At 47.6% G+C, this 20,850-nt stretch overlaps 1 protein-coding gene across 1 annotated transcript in view; it reads right to left on the bottom strand.

Annotated features, from left to right (window-relative positions):
* The window catches only part of Nudt3 (nudix hydrolase 3), an 80,970-nt gene that overhangs the window by 10,523 nt on the left and 49,597 nt on the right, over positions 1 to 20,850 (bottom strand). The window contains exons 3-4 of the mRNA XM_008840131.3: positions 2,191 to 2,235; positions 957 to 1,041 (exon numbers count right to left, since the gene is read on the bottom strand). Coding sequence (XP_008838353.1) covers positions 957 to 1,041; positions 2,191 to 2,235 — 130 coding nt within the window. The remainder of the gene's footprint in view (positions 1 to 956; positions 1,042 to 2,190; positions 2,236 to 20,850) is intronic.

Genomic DNA, 20,850 nt, shown 5'->3' with positions numbered 1-20,850 from the left:
TTTTTATTTTATGTGTATGGGTGTATTGCCTGCATGTAGGTAAATGCACCCGTGTTATGCAATGCCCGTGGAGGACACAGAAAAGGCTGTTGGAGCCTCTGGAACTGGAGTTAATAGACAGCTGCCATGTGGGTGCTGGGATTTGAACCCAGGTCTTCTGCAAGAACAGTGTTCTTAACTGCTGAGCCATCTCTCCAACCCCAATACTTTCTTTTTGGTCTTTTTGAGACAGGGTCTCCCTGTAGCCCCAGCTGTCTTGGAACTCACTATGTAGATCAGGCTGGCCTTGAACTCACAAAGATCCGCCTGCCTCTGCCTCCCAAGTGCTGGGATTAAAGGCGTGCGCCACCACACCCGGCCTATACTTATCTTTTTTTAATTTTACGTGTATAAGTGTATTGCCTTCATGACTATAAGTCACCCAGGTCATGCAATATCCATGGAAGTCAGAAAAGGGTGTGGCTCCTGTGGAAGTAGTTACAGATGGTTGTCAGCCACTATGTGGGTGCTAGGAACCAAACCCAAGTCCTCTGAAAGAGCAGCCAGTGCTTTTAACCACTGAACCATCTCTCCAGCTCTGATATTTAATTTCTGAATCGTCTGTGGTGCTGAGAATGGAACCCAGGGCCTTGCACATGTTGAGCGCGCCCTCTACTACTGAAGTGTGCCCCAGCCAGAAGTGTGGATGAGTCACGAGACACACGTCTGTGCCTGCTCTCACCTTTGGTCCTCATGGTCAGTCAGCACAGGCCCAGCTGGGCAGAGGCCCCAGGCCAGGATGTTCTCAACCTTCCTTCTAGAACTTCAGATTCTAGTGTTCTTGATTTCAAAAGTAGGTGCTGGCTCACTAACCTATACTTTCCCGTTTTTCTTGGCACCGGCTTCCCTGTGGCCAGACAGTGCTTGTGGCCTGGAGGGTGAGGTGGGAGCCCCTTCCAGCTGGTGCAGTGACTTACCAATGTTAACTGAATCCTCCCAGTCTTCCAGCACCTCCTTGACGATGAGTACATAGACGTAGGTCCTGTGCTTCCTCTCCTGGTTCTGAAGAGCACAGAGAAGGACAGAAAGGGAGTTTTCCCTCTGAGGGCTGAGGACAGACATCCCTACACACCCATCCAGAGAACCAAGGATACAGGTGCCCTCTGCTTTCCATCTTGTCTGAATCGAAGGGCGTGCTCTCAGGCACACTTTTTTTTTTTTTTAAAGATTTTTATTTGCAGCCAGGTATGGGGACACATGCCTTTAATTCCAGAGGCAGGCAGATTTCTGTGAGATCAAGTCCAGCCTGGTCTACATAGTGAATTCCAGGCTAGCTGGGGATACAGGGAGACCCTGTCTCAAAAAGACAAAAAAAAAAAAAGTTTTTATTTGCATCTATGTGTATATGCTGCATGTATGTGGCTGCTCATGGAGGCCAGAAGAGGGTGTGAGGTCCTCTGGAATGGAGTTAGACATGTGTAAGCCACCATGTGGGTGACAGGAACCGAACCCCAGTCCTCTACAAGAGCAGCAAATGCTCCAGTCCTGGCCAACCACTTTGCAGGAATGTAGTTTCCTATACACTTGAGCAGATAAAGGCCAGACACAGCCTGGCAGGACAGGGCCAGAACATTCGCACAGAAGCTGGGAGGCCTGCTTCTCTCCCTCTCCCTGCTCCTCTCTTCCCGTTTCTCATGTTCCTCTTTCCTTTCTGCCACTTGCCTACTGCTATGTTACTTTCTACCTCTCCTGTCTACTCTTACATGCCCTTCATTCCACTTGGAAGAGGAGGAGGAGCATCAGGAAGAAGAAAACAATGCTCTATAAATGATCATCTTGCAAGCACCAGGGCCTGAATTCCATTCCTAGAGCCCATATAAAAAGCTGGTGTGGTGTAATCTTGTGCAGTTTCAGCACAGAACTGGGGAGACAGGAGGGTCCCCTGGAGCTCAGCCTAGCCAAGCCACTGAGAGGCTCTGATCAAAAAACAAGGTGGATGGTTCATGTGGAATGACAGCTGAGGTTGACCCCTGGCCTCTACACACATGTGAACAGATGTGCGCCCACATAAACACATGAATAAAAAGCAAAGAAAGCTATTCTCTGCTGAATGCTGTCTTGTTCTGCAATTCAGTGAGACACAGGTGACCCCCTTCCACAATCAGGACAATGAGGACTAATACGCCACTATACCAACATTAACAGATTTACCTCAAAAATTCCAACTAATCTTCCCAATGTCCCTTTTACTCCAGCCTGAAAAAGAGAGAAAGAAAAATTAACTCAATGACATTACTATGTTGCTGGTCCCATTCTGAGATATCCTACACAGTCTTGTAAAATAAAGATTAAAAAAAAAAAAAGAGAACAAAAAAAAAAAAAAAAAAAGCCAAAGTGCAGACATGGCACACAGCTTTGATCCCAGTACTCAGAAGGCAGAGGCAAGAAGATCTTGTGAGTTCGAGGCTAGCCTGGTCTACACAGTGAATTTCAGGCCAGCCAAGGCTACAGAGGGAGACCCTGTCTCAAAAAACCACCACCAACAACAGAAGACCCACAACTATGGAGGCTGGAAAGATGGCTCAGTGGTTGGGAATGCTTAATATTCTTCAAGAGGATCAGAGCTTGGTTCTCAGCATCCATGGCGGGCAGCTCACAACTGCCTGTAACTCCATCTCCCAGGGATCTGACACTCTCTTCTGGCTCCACAGGCACCCACATATATGTGGTAATCAAACAGACACACATACATACACATAAATACAAATAAACAAAAAATTAAAATAAAAAATGCTCATGCAGCTCTGGAGGACTCCAGGTCCAGGGAGGTCGCTCCTAGAAAGGTTTGCTGCACATCATATCCGAGTGCTCACAGCAAGGCACACTCGGCAGAGTTCCTCTTGGTCTTTCTCCCCACTGAAAAACTGGCCAAACAGAGAAAGTGACTCGTGGAGGACAATGAAGCTATATCAAAAATGTATTAACTCATTTATTCATTCATGCAACAACTACATACTGAGCCAGGAAATAAGGCAGATACCAGAGGTGCAGCTATGCCCAGGCTAAAATGCACAACCCAGTGACAGCAGGAGGCGGCTGACGTATCCTTGGCTGTCTGTGTACAAAAGGCTATAAGAGGTCAGCAGCCTGAAAAATGGTGAGACAATAAAATCAGTGGTGCACAGTCCTCCTAGTGACGGGTGTCATGACAGGAATGGACAAAGTGAAAGAGGGAGAGTGACAGGAGAACACGACACCCGTAGAGAGGCTGACCCCGCACTCTGCTGTCTGCAGGCCCTTCTGGTTGTAATGTCCTCTGGATGCACTAGAGGAGCTTTCCAGTCTGGTCCAGTCACTGCCTTTCAGGTACACTCAGGACAGTTTCTGCCCGTTCTCATCACATCTCCATTTCCATTATATATACTTTTATTTTGTGTATATGAGTGTTTTGCATGCATGTACGTAAGTGCACCCATGTGTGGAATGCTCATGGAAGCCATCCCCTAGATCCCCTGAACATGGATGGAGTTAGGGTTGGTGGTGAGCCACCACGTGGGTGCTGGGAATGGAACCCTGGTTCTCTGCAAGGGCAGCCAGTGCTCTTAACTACTGAGCCATCTCTCCAGCACCCCTCCGACCCCAATCCTGCCCGCCCCCTTTTTGACAGGCTACATGCTATGTGGCCCTGGATGGCCTTGAGTTCACAGAGATCCATCGGCCTCTGCCTCCTGAAAGCTGAGTGCTGGGACAAAGGCCCGTGCCACACCTGGCCTCCGTTATATACACACTTTTGGTCCCATGACTTTTTTGCTATCTTAAAACAGAAGCTATTTCTTCATTTATGTTCTGGATATCTAGAATGTTCTTCATCAGGTCAGAATGTGAAACTCCTTTTATCTAAAGTGAATTCATGTTCTGGTCAAGGCTGCTTTCCCCAGACTGCAGAGCCAGGCCTCAGGGTGATAGCTGCGGGTCAGTGCTGCGACTCCACCCTTGGCTGGCACTGCATTGCAGCTTGCCCTGTGTAGGTCCACGTCTTTCTAAAGCTCCAGATCTTGGGGTCTTTTCCTTTCCGGTCCTCTCCAGGAGAGGTTTCTGGCTCCCCTCACTTGAAGCAGATCAACCACAGAGAACGGGGAGGAGCAGGTCTTCACTGTTGCACTTCGATTTTTAAAGTTTATTTTTTTATTTATTTGAGACAGGGTCACCCTGAAGCCCCAGCTGGCTTGGAACACACTATGTAGACCAGGCTGGCCTGGAACCACAGAGATCTGCCTGCCTCGGCCTCCCCAGTGCTGGGACAAAAGATGTGCACCACCACACCTGGCTTAGAATTTATTTTTATTTTTATATTTATTTTTTGTCTTTTTTCAGACAGGGTCTCCCTGTAGCCCCAGCTGTCCTGGAACTCACTATGTAGACTAGGCTGGCCCCGAACTCACAAAGATCCACCTGCCTCTGCCTCCCAAGTGCTGCAATTAAAGGCATGCGTCACCACACCCAGAATTTAATTGTGTGTGTGTGTGTGTGTGTGTGTGTGTGTGCATGCACGTGTGTGTATGCCTGTAGATGCCTGCAGAGGTCAGAAGAGGGCAACAGATCCCCTGGAACTGGAGTTACAAGCAGCAATGAACCACTTGATATGGGTGCTGAGAACCGGACTCAGGTCCTTTCCAAGGGCAGTGCTTGCCATTAACTGCTGAGCCTGCTCTCCCTCCCTCTGTTGCATTTCTAATAGATGCCGTGCAAGCGAAGCAAGTACGTTCCTTCCAGCCAGGCTGCGTCTTTCTGGCATTTGTTTTTTTCTGTTTTATTTGCATTTATTGGGGCAGGAGAGATAAGCGGGTCTAAGAACAACCTTGGGATACAGGGCTAGTTAGTGCACAACTTGTTTCCATGCTGACTCACCTGTGATTGTGTAGCAAATAAAAAATTAAGGCAGAAATAGTTCTCAAATATATGTGGCACTCAGTAAGTTTGCAGAAAATGAAAAAAAATTCAAATGAGTACTCTGATTTTTTTAGGAAAGATTTATTTTTAGGGTCAAGTGTGGGGTGCACGCCTTTAATCCCTGCACTTGGGAGGAAGAGGCACATGGATCTCTGTGAGTTCAAGACCAGACTGGTTTACATGGAACATTCTAGGCCAGCCAAGACCACATAATGAGACCCTGTATATGGGCGTGTCTGTGGGTGGGTACATGTACCTGTGTGCAGGTACCTGTGGAGGCCAAAAGAGGGCGTTAGCTACTCTGGAGCTCGAGTTAGAGGTAGTTGTGAACAGCCCATGTGGGCACTGTGAACATTGGAACTTGGGTGCTATGCAAAAACAGAATCCCTCTTAACTACTGGGTCATCTTCCCAGGCCCATACTCTAAAATCTTTAAGAGATACTTAATCACAGAAACAACAGAGGCTGATGTAAAGGCCTAGATTCCTGGGTGACTCATTTTGAAATCAATCTGTTAATTACCTGTCAAGGAATTCTAGCCACTGCTGTGGTGGACATGCCACTTCAAGACTATTCTACATCCCCTCACCCATCTGCCTCTTGGTGTTACTTTTTTTACGTAACTGCTTCTCTTGTATTTTAGTAATAACTGTCCCCCAAAGCCAGCTACTTCATGAACTCACCAATGGAGTGACCTGAATTAGGGGCGGGGGTGGGGGTTGCTCCTGGAGAGCCTGACTGGAAAGCAGGCTCTGTGCTCTGATCCCAGGCAGCCTGAACATGCTCAAGTCACCTCTTGATGTGTGTCCTTGTGCTTCCACCACCTGCCTCTCACTGGTGAGGCTTGGGGGAGAGCTGTGTAGGTGGGGGACTGAGTCACAACACCTGTGATCACCACCTTTCTGCTCTGATGAACGAACACTCTCGCCAGCAGCTACTGTCTGGCTGATACACACTTTTCTAAATTGGGCTGGAGAGATGACTCAGACGTTAAGAGCACTTGCTGCTCTGCACAGCACCTGAGTTGAGGTCTCAGCACCCATGCTGGGCAGCTCACAAATACCTGTAACTCCAGGGGATCTGATCCCCTCTTCTGGCCTCCATGGGCAATGCACTCACATAGTACACACACATACATGCAAGCACAGTCATATACATAAAATAAATCACAGAAAATAAAGTATTTAGAAATGGAAACAATGTCCAAACATTAAGGCCACAAATCAATTTATGATTATGACATTATTATTAAAGCAATAAAATTTAAAACTTTTGTCTAATGATAGTAATTTCTATTTTCTTTCCTTTTTCTTTCTTGTAGAGAGGGACTCACATAGCCCAGGCTGGCCTCGAATTCTCTATGTTGCTCTATGTGACTCCTGATCCTCCTGCCTCCACCTCCCAAGTGCTGGGATTGTAGGCACGTGCCACTGGTTTATGGGGTGAGGGAATTGAACATAGGGCCTCATGTGCTTAGACAAGCACTCTGCCAACCTGGCTGCATCCCCAGCTACAAAGATAGCTGATAGCTACAGCAATTGCTCTGTGTCAGAAGAGGCTGGAATATGAAAGCATGTCTGGGTACGATAAAGCTTTATCCCTGTGAAGTCTAGTGTAACCAAATAACTCATCTGACAGTGAGGGCCGTTCCTGCACATCAATTTATAAACACTAAAAGTACCCTTCTCTCGCTGGGCATCCGGTGGTGCACGCCTGTAGTCCCAGCACTTGGGAGGCAGATGGATCTTTGTGAGTTCAAGGCCAGCCTGGTCTACATAGTGAGTTCCAGGCCAGCTGGGGCTACAGGGAGACCCTGTCTCAAAAAGACCAAAAAAAAAAAAAAAAAAAGCAAAAAAGCAAAGAAAAGCACCCTTCTCTACATTTTAAACCAACAGGCTATAGAATATTTGGTAGAAATCTTGGTTCAGCAGTCGAGAGCACTGGCTGCTCTTGCAGGACCCAGGTTTGAATCCCAGCTCCCACATGATGGCTAACAGCTGTCCATAACTTCAGTTTCAGGGGACCCACCACGCCTAGCTTATCAGTTTTCTTAGAAGAAATGCCCTTAAAGAGGATTTCAAGAGCCAGGCATAGATTCACACCTGTAATCCCAAATTTAGGAGTCTGAAGCAGGTTTGCAAGGAGTTCCAGGATACGTGGAAAATCCTGTCTCAAAACAAAACCAAACAACAAAAGAGGATTTTAGGAATGAGGGAGTAGCTCAGTGGTAGAGTGGATTCAAGCCCCAGCACAACACACAGACACAGGCAGACACACAACAGCAATAATAATAGTAATAAATAATAGATAATAATAATAATAATAAAATAAGAACAGATTTCAGTTTAGTCACAGTGCTGATGGAGAACATTCCTCACTGGCAACATCACCTGAGACCGTCCCTTTACCTTACTTTCTTAGTTTCTGGAAGCCAGTTCTCAACTGGGCAGTCTCAAAGCTGGCAGCAATCTGAGCAGAGCTATTTTCACCATTCACATGATCCCACATGCAGGTCAGGATAGGCGTCAGCATTACATCTGACAGACACCTGGCTCAGACATTTGACTCGGCATGTGTAAGCTCAGTCCAGTCAGGTGCGGGTATGGACTTGTTTTTCAAATCATGTGAAAGCAGTCACTATCAATCTTTATGTCAAAAGCCCAGATTCAGAGAGGGAGTCTATTTAAAAGCTAGTAGACGTCTGGAGTCCCATCATGTTGTCCTTCATTACTCCACAAGGCAGAGAACCTCCTTGAACTTCAATAGCCTTCAGTACAGGACTGGGGAGGAAGTGCAGTGGTAGAGGGTTTGCCGAGCATGCACCAGGCCCTCAGTTAAATTCCCAGTATTGCAAGAGCGACCAAACAGTTGGGTACTCTAGTGAGGGTAGTTCCTGCTGGCAAGGCAACCATCTGTGCCAGCCAGTCACCCACTTTGGAAGGCGCTGATTCCCCAAACAGCAAAGCAGTGTTCCTTGTGGTGGGGGCCCAGAGGGTCCCTCCTGCTCATGTCTCTGCTCAAGCTACACACACACAGGGGAGAGGCCCCTGAGCCCACTGGGTCAGCTTGGCCTTTGCAGGCACATCCCACTGATAACAAAACACCGCCAAGAAAAAGAGACGTCAAAAAGAAAAAAAGGAAGTTTCTTATTTTTACTAACTAGATCAAAATACTAGAACTGATGTATTGTACACTTCGGATTTGGACTTGTTTTGTTGTTTTTGTGTTAAGGGCTGTGGCTTACTTGGGAGAAGGCTGTCTCTGGGGGACTTTCAAGAAAGATTTCCCACTATGATAGACTGCACAAAAAGAAACCCTACACTTTCCTGCCTGCTGGGGGGAACCTGTTACTTGGAGCGGCTACAATCATCTTGTGACCACAAGGAGAAGTATAAAACAATCAGCAAGAAGCTGACCTGAAGCCTGGACTGGTGCTGCTAACTTGGAGTTCCTCAAGGCAGAAAACTCACAGGGCAGAAGCCATCTCTCCAGTCCCAGTATTTGTGTGTGCGTGCGCACACATGCCACTGCGCTCAACTGGCAGTCCGAGGACAACCTGAAGGAGTAGGTTCTCTCCTTCCACCATGTGGGTCCTTAAGACTGAACTCAAGTCGCCAGGCTTGGTAGCAGGCACCCACTGAGCCATCTCTCTAGCCCTTCTTTTTTAAAATATTATTTTTCTTTTTTAAATGTGTATGAGTGTACTGCCTGCATGTATGTAAGTACAATGCCCTCAGAGGTCAGAAGAAGGCATCAGAGCCCCTGAAACTGGAGTTGTGGATGGTTATTAGCTGCCGTATGGCTGAACCCAGGTTCTCCTAATTCTCTTAAAAGAATTAAGCCATGGGGGCTGGAGAGATGTCTCAGCAGTTAAAAGTGCTGAGCTAGCCGCTCTTGCAGAGCCAGGTTTGGTTCTAGCACCCACAAGGTGACTCACAACCAACCCTAACTCTAGTTCCAGGAGATCCAATGCCCTCTCCTGGCCACTGCAAGCACTGCGCACATGTGGTATATTACATACATGCAGGAAAACACTCATGCATACTCACACAAAAAGCATTTGACCACTGATACTGGTCCTTGGTCGCAGGACAGCACTGGCTGTTCTGTGTGTCGCAGCTTGTCTTACTCATTTACCACACAGGTATGCACCTGTACTAATGTATGTTCTGAAGGCCCCTTCCCCCCCTTAACAAGAAACACCTTCTATGACCTCCCTCATCACATCTGCGTTTTGGCCGCACTGGCTGATGCACATAGTGCCAGCTAATTCATTTCAGCTGTCAGATACCTGTTTTGGGAAGTTACCACTATTAGTCCATTTTTCTGCTTAGTTCCATTACCAAATGTGGTAAAAAGCCATGCTTCCTCACCAAGTCTTTACCAAGGTCACACTTCTGAGTCCCAGCTGCAAGTACTTGCAGTTTCCCCGGATGCTATCAAGTTGCTCCGCAGTAGATCAACCGTTCAAATGGCTCCCATTTCCCCCTCTCCCTGCACCCACATCCTCTGAAATGTGATCAGCAGCTCTTCCTACTAAGAGACGAGACAGAACCTCCAACTGCATCCTGGTCTGGCCTCACCTATAGGTCGACAGAATGTGGAAAGGCTCACTGGCTCCAAGCTCAGGACTCCAGAGGCCTCAAGCTTCCCACTTTTCTGGCTGGAACTCTGTGAATAGGCCTGAGTGGGTATCCCAAAGGCTGAGACTGCAGTTTCTCCATTGAGCTGCCTACAATCAGCTAGTCTCTTAAGCTCAGAGAGGGAGCCAGATCAGAACTGCCTTCCTGACCTGGAGCCAGCAGCAAACACAGCAAGCAGGCCACAGGCTTGTCAGCATTAGGAAATCTTGCTACTTCAAACCACTGATTTGGGAGTAATCTGTGGTGTGGCAGATGGCAACACCAGGCTTCCCACACCTCCGGAGTGCCGCACCACCCTGGTTCCCTGCACACTTGGTGTTGCTGTTGGAAAGCCCCCCATTCCCTTTTTGAGTCAGTTTAAGCAGTGTAAAGCTCTATCACATCCGTTTCTATTTATTTTTGCTCTGAGGTGCTGGGGATGGAACCCAGGCCCTCCATTTATTTATTTTGAAACAGAGTCTAATGTAGCCTGAGATGGTCTTGAACTTGTTATGAAGCCAAAGATGGCCTTGGACTCTTGATCCCTCTGCCTCTACCCAAGTGTGCACTGTAATGTCCAACTACCATTCAATTTCTTTGGGTTTTTTTTTTGTTTTTTTTTTTTTTTTTTTTTTTTAAGACAGGGTCTCACTATGCAGGTGTAGCTGGCCTGAAACTTACTGTATATGAGGCTGATCTCAAACTCACAGAGAAAAATCTGCCTCTGCCTCCTGAGTGCTGGTATTAAAGGCATGCGTGCACTACCACACTTGGCACGCCACTCAAGTTTCTTTAAGACTGAATATACAGTATTCAGTCTTTTAAAAAAAATAATGCATTTAAAGTGTGAGTGTGCATGTTTGTTACTGGGTGACTAGAAATCAGAGGACAACCTTCAGGAGTTGGTTCTCTCTTTCCAACATACAGGTCCTGGGGCTCAAACATGAGTCATCAGACCTTGCAACAAGTCTCTTTAGCCAATGAGCCATCTTGTCAACCCATTATCTTCTTTATGAAGCAAATAAAATAACTTGATTTTGCTATCATTTCTCCTTTTCCCTGTTGGTTCTGGCCTTGCTTCTGCTCCCTCTTCTCTTTCCTGAGCTAACTACTTGCTTCACCTATGTCTATTCCTCTTGGTGCTAGAGTTTGGGCCCTGCTTGCATCGCACCCACCACAGTGGGGGACTTCCAGCTTCACAGCTTGTTAGTTTCGGTTAGGATTTGTGCTTTAACTCCGGATTAGCAGGAAACATGCAAATGTGTGTCTCTCTCTTTCAAGCTGGCCCTGCTGTTCATTTCTGATTTACTACATTGTATCACAATGTGTACAGCCCATAATACAGATGCTCTGGGGTTGTTAATGCTTTTCTGACTTAACACACTGTCAGTCTCTACAGTCCTTCCATGTGTGCTGCCTGTTCTCCCTCAGGTAGGAGGGCCCCTCTTCACACACCTGTTTGCTCAATTTGTAAGGGGTTCTATCCAATTGCATTACCTCTGCAACTTTTGTCATTTAAAAAAAATACTTCATTTTTATTTTATGTGTATGAGTGTACTGCCCGCATGTAGGTAAGTGCACACATGTTGTGCAATGCCCGTGAGGACAGAGAGGCCGTCGGATCCCCTGGAACTGGAGTTACACAGTTGTCAGCTGCCATGTGGGTGCTGGGTTTTTTTGGTCTTTTTGAGACAGGGTCTCCCTGTAGCCCCAGCTGACCTGGAACTCGCTGCATAGACCAGGCTGGCCTTGAACTCACAGAGCTCTGCCTGCCTCTGCCTCCCAAGTGCTGGGATTAAAGGTGTGCACCACCACGCCCAGCAACCTTTGTCACTTTTAAATGTTATTTTCATTGAGATTTATCCCAGTTTTCTTCTGATTAGGTTTTTCCAGACGTCTTTTTCTTTTTTCCTTCCTTTTACCTCTCTTTTTTTTCGAGACAGGATCTCATGTGCTCTGGCTGGAACTCACTATGGAGACCAGGCTGGCCTTGGTCTCTGAGATCTGTCTGCCTCTGCCTCCCAGTGCTGGGACTACAGGCAGAAGCAGGAGGATCTCTGTGAGTTCCAGGCCAACCAGGGCTACATGGAGAGACCATAGCTCAACAAGCACAAAACAAGGTAGATGGCTTCTGAGGAAAGATGGCCAAGACTGTCTTCTGGCCTTCACATGCATACATGTGTGAATACACATACACACACAAACACACACGTATCTCTGTAAGGAGAGACAGAACCAAAGACATGCTCTGCAGGCAGCTCACTTTTGTAACATCATTGAGTGAAGAGGAAGCCACACACTGCTCCCCAGCCAGCAGACTCTAGTTCACTGTGGTGGAAGCTCAGAGGCGGGGTCTGCAGTGAGTCTTGCTGAAGCTCCCGTGAAGGACACTGGCGACACTGGCAACAATGGAGAGAGTAGGCTACAGACACCTTTGAAGGACCCAGACCCTTCCTGGAATGTGGCACTGGACGGGAAAGCCAACAACCGCTTTGGAAGACTCCGCTGGACCCATCTGATCTAGCGGGAGACTGGCTCCTGGCCCAGTAACTCAACCGCTCTTCAATAGGGCTCCAACACAAACTAGTTCAGACAGTACAGTACTCTCCAGCAGAATCCAACTTCTACACTTAGCCACTGAATTAACTGCTCGCTGGTGGCGACATTCAATTACGTGTGATAAACCAAATAAAAAGATCTTTTCTTTTTGATACAGGGTCTCAGAAAACCGAAGACAGCCTTGAACTCCTGATCCTCTGCCTCAACCTCTCAAGTGCTAGGAATACAGGTGTGAGCCACCACACTCAGATCATACATTATTTTACTTCAGTTTTTAAAATATGGCTGAAAGATAATTTAGGGATAGTTATTTGTACTGAAAGTGTGCTAACAGCACGGTACATTTATTTATTTATTTATTTAAATTAATTTATTTTTATTTTATGTGTGTAAATGTTTTTGCCTCCACATGAGCAATGCCCGCCCAGGTTAGAAGAGGGCATTGGATGCCCTGGAACTGGAATTACAGACTGTTGTTAGCTGCCATGTCTAAACACTGACAGTGCCCAGTGAGGTCCTCGAGCAGCAGGAACGCAAAGACAGCACAGCCATGCGTGGGTGGGTGTAGGCATGTGGGTGTTCCCGATGTGGGCGTAGGCATGTGGGTGTTCCCGATGTGGGCGTAGGCATGTGAGTGTTCCTGATGTGGGCATAGGCATGTGGAGGTCAGGGGACAACTTGCAGAAGCCAGTTGTCTCCTTCCACCATGTGAGTCCTGGGGAATGAATGTCAGATTTAATGGCAAGTACCCTGACCTGGATCTTGAGTTTGAGGCCAGCCACAGGGATAGCCTGTCTGGAAACATCAAATAAGATCATAGAATGTACAAACCAAGAGTAAACTCTAAAGTGTCCTATGGGGGCTGGAGAGGTGGCTCAGTGGTTAAGAAAACTGGTTGCTCTTGCAGAGGACCTGGGTTCAGTTCCCAGCACCCACATGGCAGCTAACAACCATCAGTAACTCCAGTTCAAGGGACTCTGACGCCACCTTCTGGCCTTCACAGTCATTGTACACACGTGGTATGCCTACATACATGCAGGCAAAACACTCATACACATAAAAATAAATAAATAAAAAAATATTAGAGTTAACTACAGCCTGTGGAGAAACCATGTCAATGTTGGCAGGACAGTGATAACGAGAAAGGCTAGTGATCCACAGGGATGGTGGTGTGTGGGTCTATGTACTTTTATTCAAAATTTCTGTAACCTAAAATAGTATTTTAAAAAGATCAAAGTAAAGAACAACAAAAGATGACAGGGTGGTGCATGCTCATGACCTCAGCACCTGGAGGCAGGGGCAGGGGGACCTGCTGCCAGTCTGAGGCAGCTAGTTTTACATAGCAAGTTCTAGGCCAGCCAGGGCTATACACACACACACACACACACACACGAGATAAAGGCTGCCAGAGGCACAGGCTTGGGAGAGGGTAGTGAAATCAGAGTTTCTTTTCTTTCTTTTTATCTTTTAAGTTTTTAATGTGTATGAGTGTATTGTCTGAATGTGTGTAAGTGTACCTATGTTGTGCAATGCCAGTGGAGGTCAGAAGAGGGCATCAGGTCCCTTGGAACTGGAGTTACAGATGGGAATAGAACTGGGTCCTCTGCAAGACCAGCCAGTGCTCATAACCACTGAGCCATCATCTCTCCAGCCCCGGAAATCAGTTTCTCTGCACAATGCTCAGATGCCCACTAGCCATGTAAATGGCAATTCTGAGTGGGTATGAAGAAGAGGTATGGCTGGCAAGTGAGGATTCATCGTCTATCCATTGCCACCCCACCCACTAACCCAACCACTCATACTATATTTAAAACCTTGAAATCATCAAGGAACAAATGAGAGGCTGTTAAGGACAGAAAAGGCAAAGCACTGAATTTCAGGTTGTCGACGAACAGGAGATGACTTTTTATATTTTTATTTGATTTAATTTATTCGTGTGTGTGTGTGTGTGTGTGTGTGTAAGTGTGTACACAACTCTATGGACTTGACTGTCTCCACCTTTACGTGGGCTCTAGGAATTGCATGGCAATTTTTTTTTTTTTTACCCACTGAGCCATCCCTGGGTGAGATGGTTCTTTTTGGAAAATTTTGTTTGGTCTTTTTGAGACAGGGTCTCCCTGTAGCCCCAGCTGACCCAGAGCTCACTATGTAGACCAGGCTGGCCTTGAACTCACAGAGATCTGCCTGCTTCTGTCTCCCAAGTGCTGGGATTAAAGGCGTGTGTTACAATGCCCAGCTTTTTTTTTTTTTTGGAAGATAGTGTGTCACTATGTAGGGAACTCACTATGTAGCCCAGCTTAGCTTCAGGATTACAGGTGTGAACCATCACACTCCACTAATTTCTTTAAATATTGTAATAACTCTTGAAATTGCTCAATGGGGGCTGGACATGGAGGTACATACCTTTAATTCTGGCCCTTGGGAAACAGAGACAGGTAGATCTCCTTGAGCTCAAGACCAGCCTGATCTACATAATATATAATGATTTCCAGGCTAGTCAGGGAGACATAAGTGAGACTCTGTCTCAAAACAAACAAACAAAAAACAAAACACCAAACCAAACCAAACCCGCCCAATGGTTTTATAAGTATTATAGAAAAACTAAAACAGAACTTAAAGTAAGGCCCTCATGGGCTCCCTCCCCCTACCACCTTAGCAGTCTCCCTTGCAGAGCCCCATTCTATACGTCTACATATTTATGAACACACACCTACATGTTTTAGAACATGTTATTTTACAAAAGGGGAGCACATTTGCTATCACATTGAACTTGATGTACCCGGGGACTCTTCATGTTGGATTATTTAAATTCCTAAATTATTTTAAACTACCGCTGGTGACACGTATCATAAATGAAACCCAAATGATACACTGTTCTACTGATTGCTGGGATTTGAACTCTCTGCTACAACAAATGGAGCATAACACGCCCCTTGAATCCACTTGTGCTCTGTGCCATGACAAGTGTTTCTCTGTCCGTAATGGGAAGGACAATGCTGGGCAAGATACAACCAAGAGGCACAGATTGTTACATGGCCACTGTGCCCATGCTCAAGTGGGAGTAGAGACAGGGCTCCTCTGGGATAAAGGGCTGGGACAGCAGACCATGACAGCAAAGACAAAATGGGAATATAAGTATGTGTGTGCACGGTGCACACATGATGGTCAGGAGAATTCACAGGAGCTGGTCCTCTCCTTCTACCACGTGGGTCCTAGGGATTGAACTCAGGCCCCTATCCTTGTACACCAAGCATTTTACCCTTGAGCTCTCTCTAGCTCTGCAGGGCCTTAATGTACACTGCCTCCTCTAACACCAACAGAACGCTTTTAAACCCTGGCTAACAGAGGCGAGATACCAGCTTGTTGTAATTCGCACTTATCTGATGATCAGTGAGATACGATATGTATTCTTATAATTTCCTTTCCATCTAGAAGGGGGGAAGCCCAGGGAACAACCATGGCTGTCTTTCCTGTCTGTTCACAGGTCTGCAGTTCACAGAGCTCTCCCCGGACCCAAGAGCAGTTTCTACAGACTGCTCAGCCAGGCTGTGTGATCCTCCACCACTGGCTGCTTTCCCTGTGTCCAGAACACAGCAAGAGCCTGATAGTTACTAAGCAAGCACAGGCAGCTCAGCAATGAGGATCCAGAGGACAAAAGGCACTCTGACCTGCCAAAACAGCATTTCTCCACAGGTGTGGTAATGTGTGAGGGCGGTGACTGACACACAGTGGGAAGGGACCAGACTGCCGGATGTCTTGCAATATAGAAGACGGTCCGAGAGCAAGAGTGGCTCTTTTTGAAGTCCTGACACATTTTACGTAGGTGGAAAATCTGGTTTTAACTCTCAAAGCCTAGGATATAACTCTATTCTAGACTGTGAAAGTTCACACTGGAGAACACATTAGTTATAAAACATTTATTATAGGAAGGAGGTGATCTAGGTAATCACTTGGCTCATACAGGAAGAGACACAGAGCACTGTACTGTGTGTGGAGCCCACAGCACAGCTTCCACCTGTTTACCCACCCTCCTTCCTTCCTTCATGTGTGTGCATGGTGTTCTGTGTGCATGCGAATTTTATGTATGCAACTGTGTGGGTGTGTACACATGTGCCTGCACATGTATGCCTGTGAGTGTTGAGGCCAGAGGCTGACATCGGGTGTCTTCCTCAATCACTGTCCAACCACTACCCCCTTCTTTCTTTGAGACAGGGTCTCACTGTGTAGCTCTGCCTGGCCTGGAACTCACAATGTAGACCAGGCTGGCCTCAATCACAGAGATCCTCCTGCCTCTGCCTCCCAAGCGCTGGAACTAAAGGTGTGCACCACCACACCGGGCGCGTCTCACCAAACTTGGAGCTCAGTGCTTTGCTAGGCTGGCCGGCCAGTGAGGTCTCAGAAGCTGCTTGTCTCTGTCTCCCAGTCCTGGGGTTATGGACACCTGCCAACTTTTATGTGGGTGCCAGGGATCCAAATTTAGGTCCTCATGCTTAAACATCAAGTGCTTTACCAACTAAGCCATCGTTCCTGCCTCCTCCCCTTCCCCCTCCACATAGCTTTTTAGGCAGGTGTCACGTAGCTGTGGATGACTGGAACTCCTGATCGTCCTGCCTCCACATCTCAAAGGCTGGGATCAGGTGTGCACCATCATGCCCAGCCTAGTGCCTCACTGACAGAATAAGGGCCCCTACAGTTCTCACATCTACTCAGATGCAACATAGTGATTCCCTGTCCAGTTTTTTTTTTAATATTTTATTTATTATTTTTATTTTATGTGTATGAGTGTATTGCCTGCATGCATGTGAGTGCACCCATGTCATGCAATGCCTCGGAGGTCAGAAGAGGGCTTCAGATTCCCCTGGAACTGTAGTTAAGGATGGTTCGTAGGCCATATGGGTGCTGGGAATTGAACCCAGGTCCTATGCAAGAGCAGTCAATACTCTTAACGGCTGAGCCATCTCTCCAGTCCCCCTTGCCCACTTTTGTTTCCTAATTTGTTTTTATTATTTCTGTCAGAAAAGAGTCCCTAAGTGGGCTAAAGAAGAAACTGCCTCTGCACCTCACATAACTAAAACCGTAATCCCTGCATACAAAGAAAAGCTAAGTAATACCTGCCTGACGGTGCTAGAGCAGTCAATACTCTTAACGGCTGAGCCATCTCTCCAGTCCCCCTTGCCCACTTTTGTTTCCTAATTTGTTTTTATTATTTCTGTCAGAAAAGAGTCCCTAAGTGGGCTAAAGAAGAAACTGCCTCTGCACCTCACATAACTAAAACCGTAATCCCTGCATACAAAGAAAAGCTAAGTAATACCTGCCTGACGGTGCTGGTTAATTCCCCTCGAATGCCGTTTTTTTTTTTTTTTTCATTTGTTACCAATCCAGATGAAACTAGACTTGATCCCTAAATAATCCAAATTATCACCAAGGTTTCTTTCCTCCTTCTGATGGTATTGACTGTCAACTTGACAGGACAGAGAAGCCTAGGAGACAAGCCTCTGGGACTCCTGGGAGGGACCACCTCGATTAGGTGAACTGAGGTGGAAGGCCCACCCCATGGGCTGAGGTCCTAAATGAATAAAGAGGAGATGGCAAGCTCGGCACCAGGACTTATCTCCTGCTTCCTGACTATGCGCACACCGTGGCTGGCCATCTCCAGTTCTCGCCACCAGTTCCTCTCCACCTAATGGACCTCAGACCACAGGTCAAACTAGACCTCCTCCCTCACGTTGTTTTTGTCAGGGTGTTTTATCACAGCCATGGGACAAGTAAGCAAGCAGTGCCCTCCCGCAGTGCCCCTTCTGCAATGATCCTCCCACAATGCTCCTGCTTCAGTGCTCCTCCTGCAGTGTTCCCTCCCGCAATGCTCCTCCCTCAGTGTCCCCTGTGATGCTTCTGCTTCAGTGCTCCTCCTGCAGTGCCCCCCGCAGTGCCCCCTCCTGTAGTGCTCCTCCTGCAGTGCTCCTCCCACACTGTCCCCTCCTACAGTGTCCCCTCCCTCAATGCCCCCCCACAGTGCTCCTTCAGTGCTCCTCCTGCAGTGTTCCCTCCCATAGTGCTCCTTCTTCAGTGCTCCCTCCTTCAGTGTCTCCCTTCAGTGCTCCTTCTTTTAGCATCCCCTCCCCCTGCAGTGCCCCCTCCATGCTCCCTCCCTCAATGCTCCCTCTGAAAACACACAGCAGAAGTTCAGAGCCACCTGAGACTCCACAACAAGGCTCCCAATCATACCCCCATTTCTGTTCCGATCACTTTAATTCAGCTCTGGGTTTTAACACCAACAGATATTACAAACAAGTTTTACAGTGTGATTCAACTGACTGTGGAGCACAAGAGCTGAATTCAAGGCCAACCTGGGCTGCACAATAATACCCTATCTCCCATAATCACCAATCTGTCAACAATCAATCTAATCGATAAAAATCAACATAATGCTCCCAGAGTAAGAGTCTGGTTAAGACTGCATTGTGGTGATGCATACCTTTAATCCCAGCACTAGGGAGGCAGAGGCAGGCAGATCTCCTGTGAGCTGGACACCAGCCTGTTCTACACTGCAAGTTGCAGGGAGGAAACCTATGGTCTGGAACACACCAGACAGGCATTCTACCACCGAGTTACACCCCAACCCAAGAAGATACAGACTTTAGAAGTGAAGTTACGATGGCACTTTCTTCTTATCTGAAAGCACAAGGGCTACCAAAGATGCAACAACACAGACCAAGAAGGCTGGAGGTCCCTGAGAGGCGCCTGAACTTGGATGTGCCAGAAGGTAGGCAGCCTCCATGACTACACTGAGGAAAAGGGACATTTGGAAACTTTCTTTCATGAAGGTGGTGAAGTTGAACATGCTGCGAGAGACAGTTCTCGGGGGGCAGTGCACTGATATTTGGAGGGGAGGTGGTCAGCCTAAGGAGCTCACCCCAAGATGGGGAGTTTACAGGGCAAAGCAATGGTGGGAAGGCCAGGAACCGCAGATGGCAATGTCCACGCAGTCAGAGAACTGGTGCACTGCCTGCGACACAGGCTCTTCCTACACGCAGCGTTCCCCTCCCTGCTCCCTGCAGATGGTCTCTCTCTGTGATGATGCTGTTGGTTTGACTGAGAACATTTAACAGGAATGGAAAGTTAAGACACCAGACAGAACTGTTTCAGACCCAGCTTCTCTTCTCTGTTAGCCAAGAGCTGCACCTTTCCTGCTGAATTATACGAAAACACTGACCCGACATTGGCACAGTAAAGTGCCTTTTTATTCCTGGAGTCACGTGGCAGCCACAAAGGCTTCTGCTGTCCTGGGCTATCGAGGCACTGCTGCAAAAACCCAAGGCCATGCCAGGGGGCAGCCTGGTCCTGGGGACTGTGAGGGTCACCACGGCAGATTTTGATTGTAACCTAGAAGACGGAGGCCAAAGTAAGAGCACTGAAGCCTTCCTTTAGCTGCTGCCTTTGAATTGTGTGAACTTGGGTTTCTGAAATCTCACCTCTACGCTGAGTTTTAAGCTGGGTTGAATGAAGCTTTACAACAGGCAGGATTCAACGATCCTGACCACACTGTGACAGCCTACTTAATATCCACATTCCCTTCCTGCCTTGCACCTATGTAGGAAATGTCTAGCAAGCAAGAGCTCTGACTACCTGCAGCACGGCTGGCCCACAGGCAGGCACTGTGAACATCCTGGCAGGCGTTTCAGGAAGCAGTGGGGTTGAGAGCACAGCACGCTGTCCTGAACTCAAGTTTGACCATGAGCACGGATGTCCTGAACTCAAGTCTGACCATGAGCACGGCTGTCCTGAACTCAAGTCTTACCATGAGCACAGCTGTCTTGAATTCGAATCTTACCATGAGCACTCTTTGTTAGGCTGGGCACAATCTGGCAAATCATAACCTCACTCTTTTTTCCTCCCTGGGAAAAATGAGCCTCTAACCTTGCAATTTCAAAGCTTAAGTGAAGGAAGAGATGTAAAAGCTCCTGTGCTGGGCACCCAGGAGGCAGAGGGGTAATGCAGGGGATCTACCCTGCTTCCCACAGATGCACACACACATTTCTTCCTAAAAACACCACTCCATCCTGCTGTGGCCACTCAGTGAGTGTGCAAGCACCCCTGTGCAGAGCACCACTCTACGCGCACAGCCCTGGTAGAGCCACTGCAGCCAGTACCAGCTAAGGGCGGCCAGTTTATATGACCTCACCAACTCCAACCACAGTCAAAGAATAAGAAACAGCAGCTGATGCCTAGAAGCAGAGGTCTTCACAATAACTAGAAGCTGCCAGGAGCAGTGGTAAACAAGGTCTCACTATGTAGCACTGGTTGTCCTGAACTCACTACGTAGCCCAGGCTAGCCCCAAAGTCAGAGCAAGTCAGAGCGATCTGCCTACCTCTGGTTCCCATGCTGGGATTAAACACATGCACCACCATGCCAGGAATAAGCTGGAATTCTTTTTATGGGGGGGGGGCTTTTTGGGACAGGGTCTCCCTGTAGCCCCAGCTGGCCTGAAACCCACTATGTAGACCAGCCTGGCCTTGAATTCACAAAACTCCACCTGCCTCTGCCTCCCAAGTGCTGGCAGCCTACCTCCTATTCTTAATCACGCCATCCTCTGAAGGGGTTACCCAAATTGCCAATAGGGAATAGGGCTACTGACCACTCTGTCTTCCATGCTGAACAGGGACACGGGGTGAGGCAACTGGAGTACCCCTTCAGTGGGTCTATCTAAAAGACTCCCAAACTGCACAACTCTTATTGCTA

The sequence above is a fragment of the Nannospalax galili genome, unplaced genomic scaffold (genome assembly GCF_000622305.1).
Source record: "Nannospalax galili isolate Female #2095 unplaced genomic scaffold, S.galili_v1.0 scaffold538, whole genome shotgun sequence".
In the NCBI taxonomy this organism is placed as follows: Eukaryota; Metazoa; Chordata; class Mammalia; order Rodentia; family Spalacidae; genus Nannospalax; species Nannospalax galili.
Note: the sequence above shows the minus strand (reverse complement) of the source record. Positions and strands in the feature narration are given on the sequence as shown.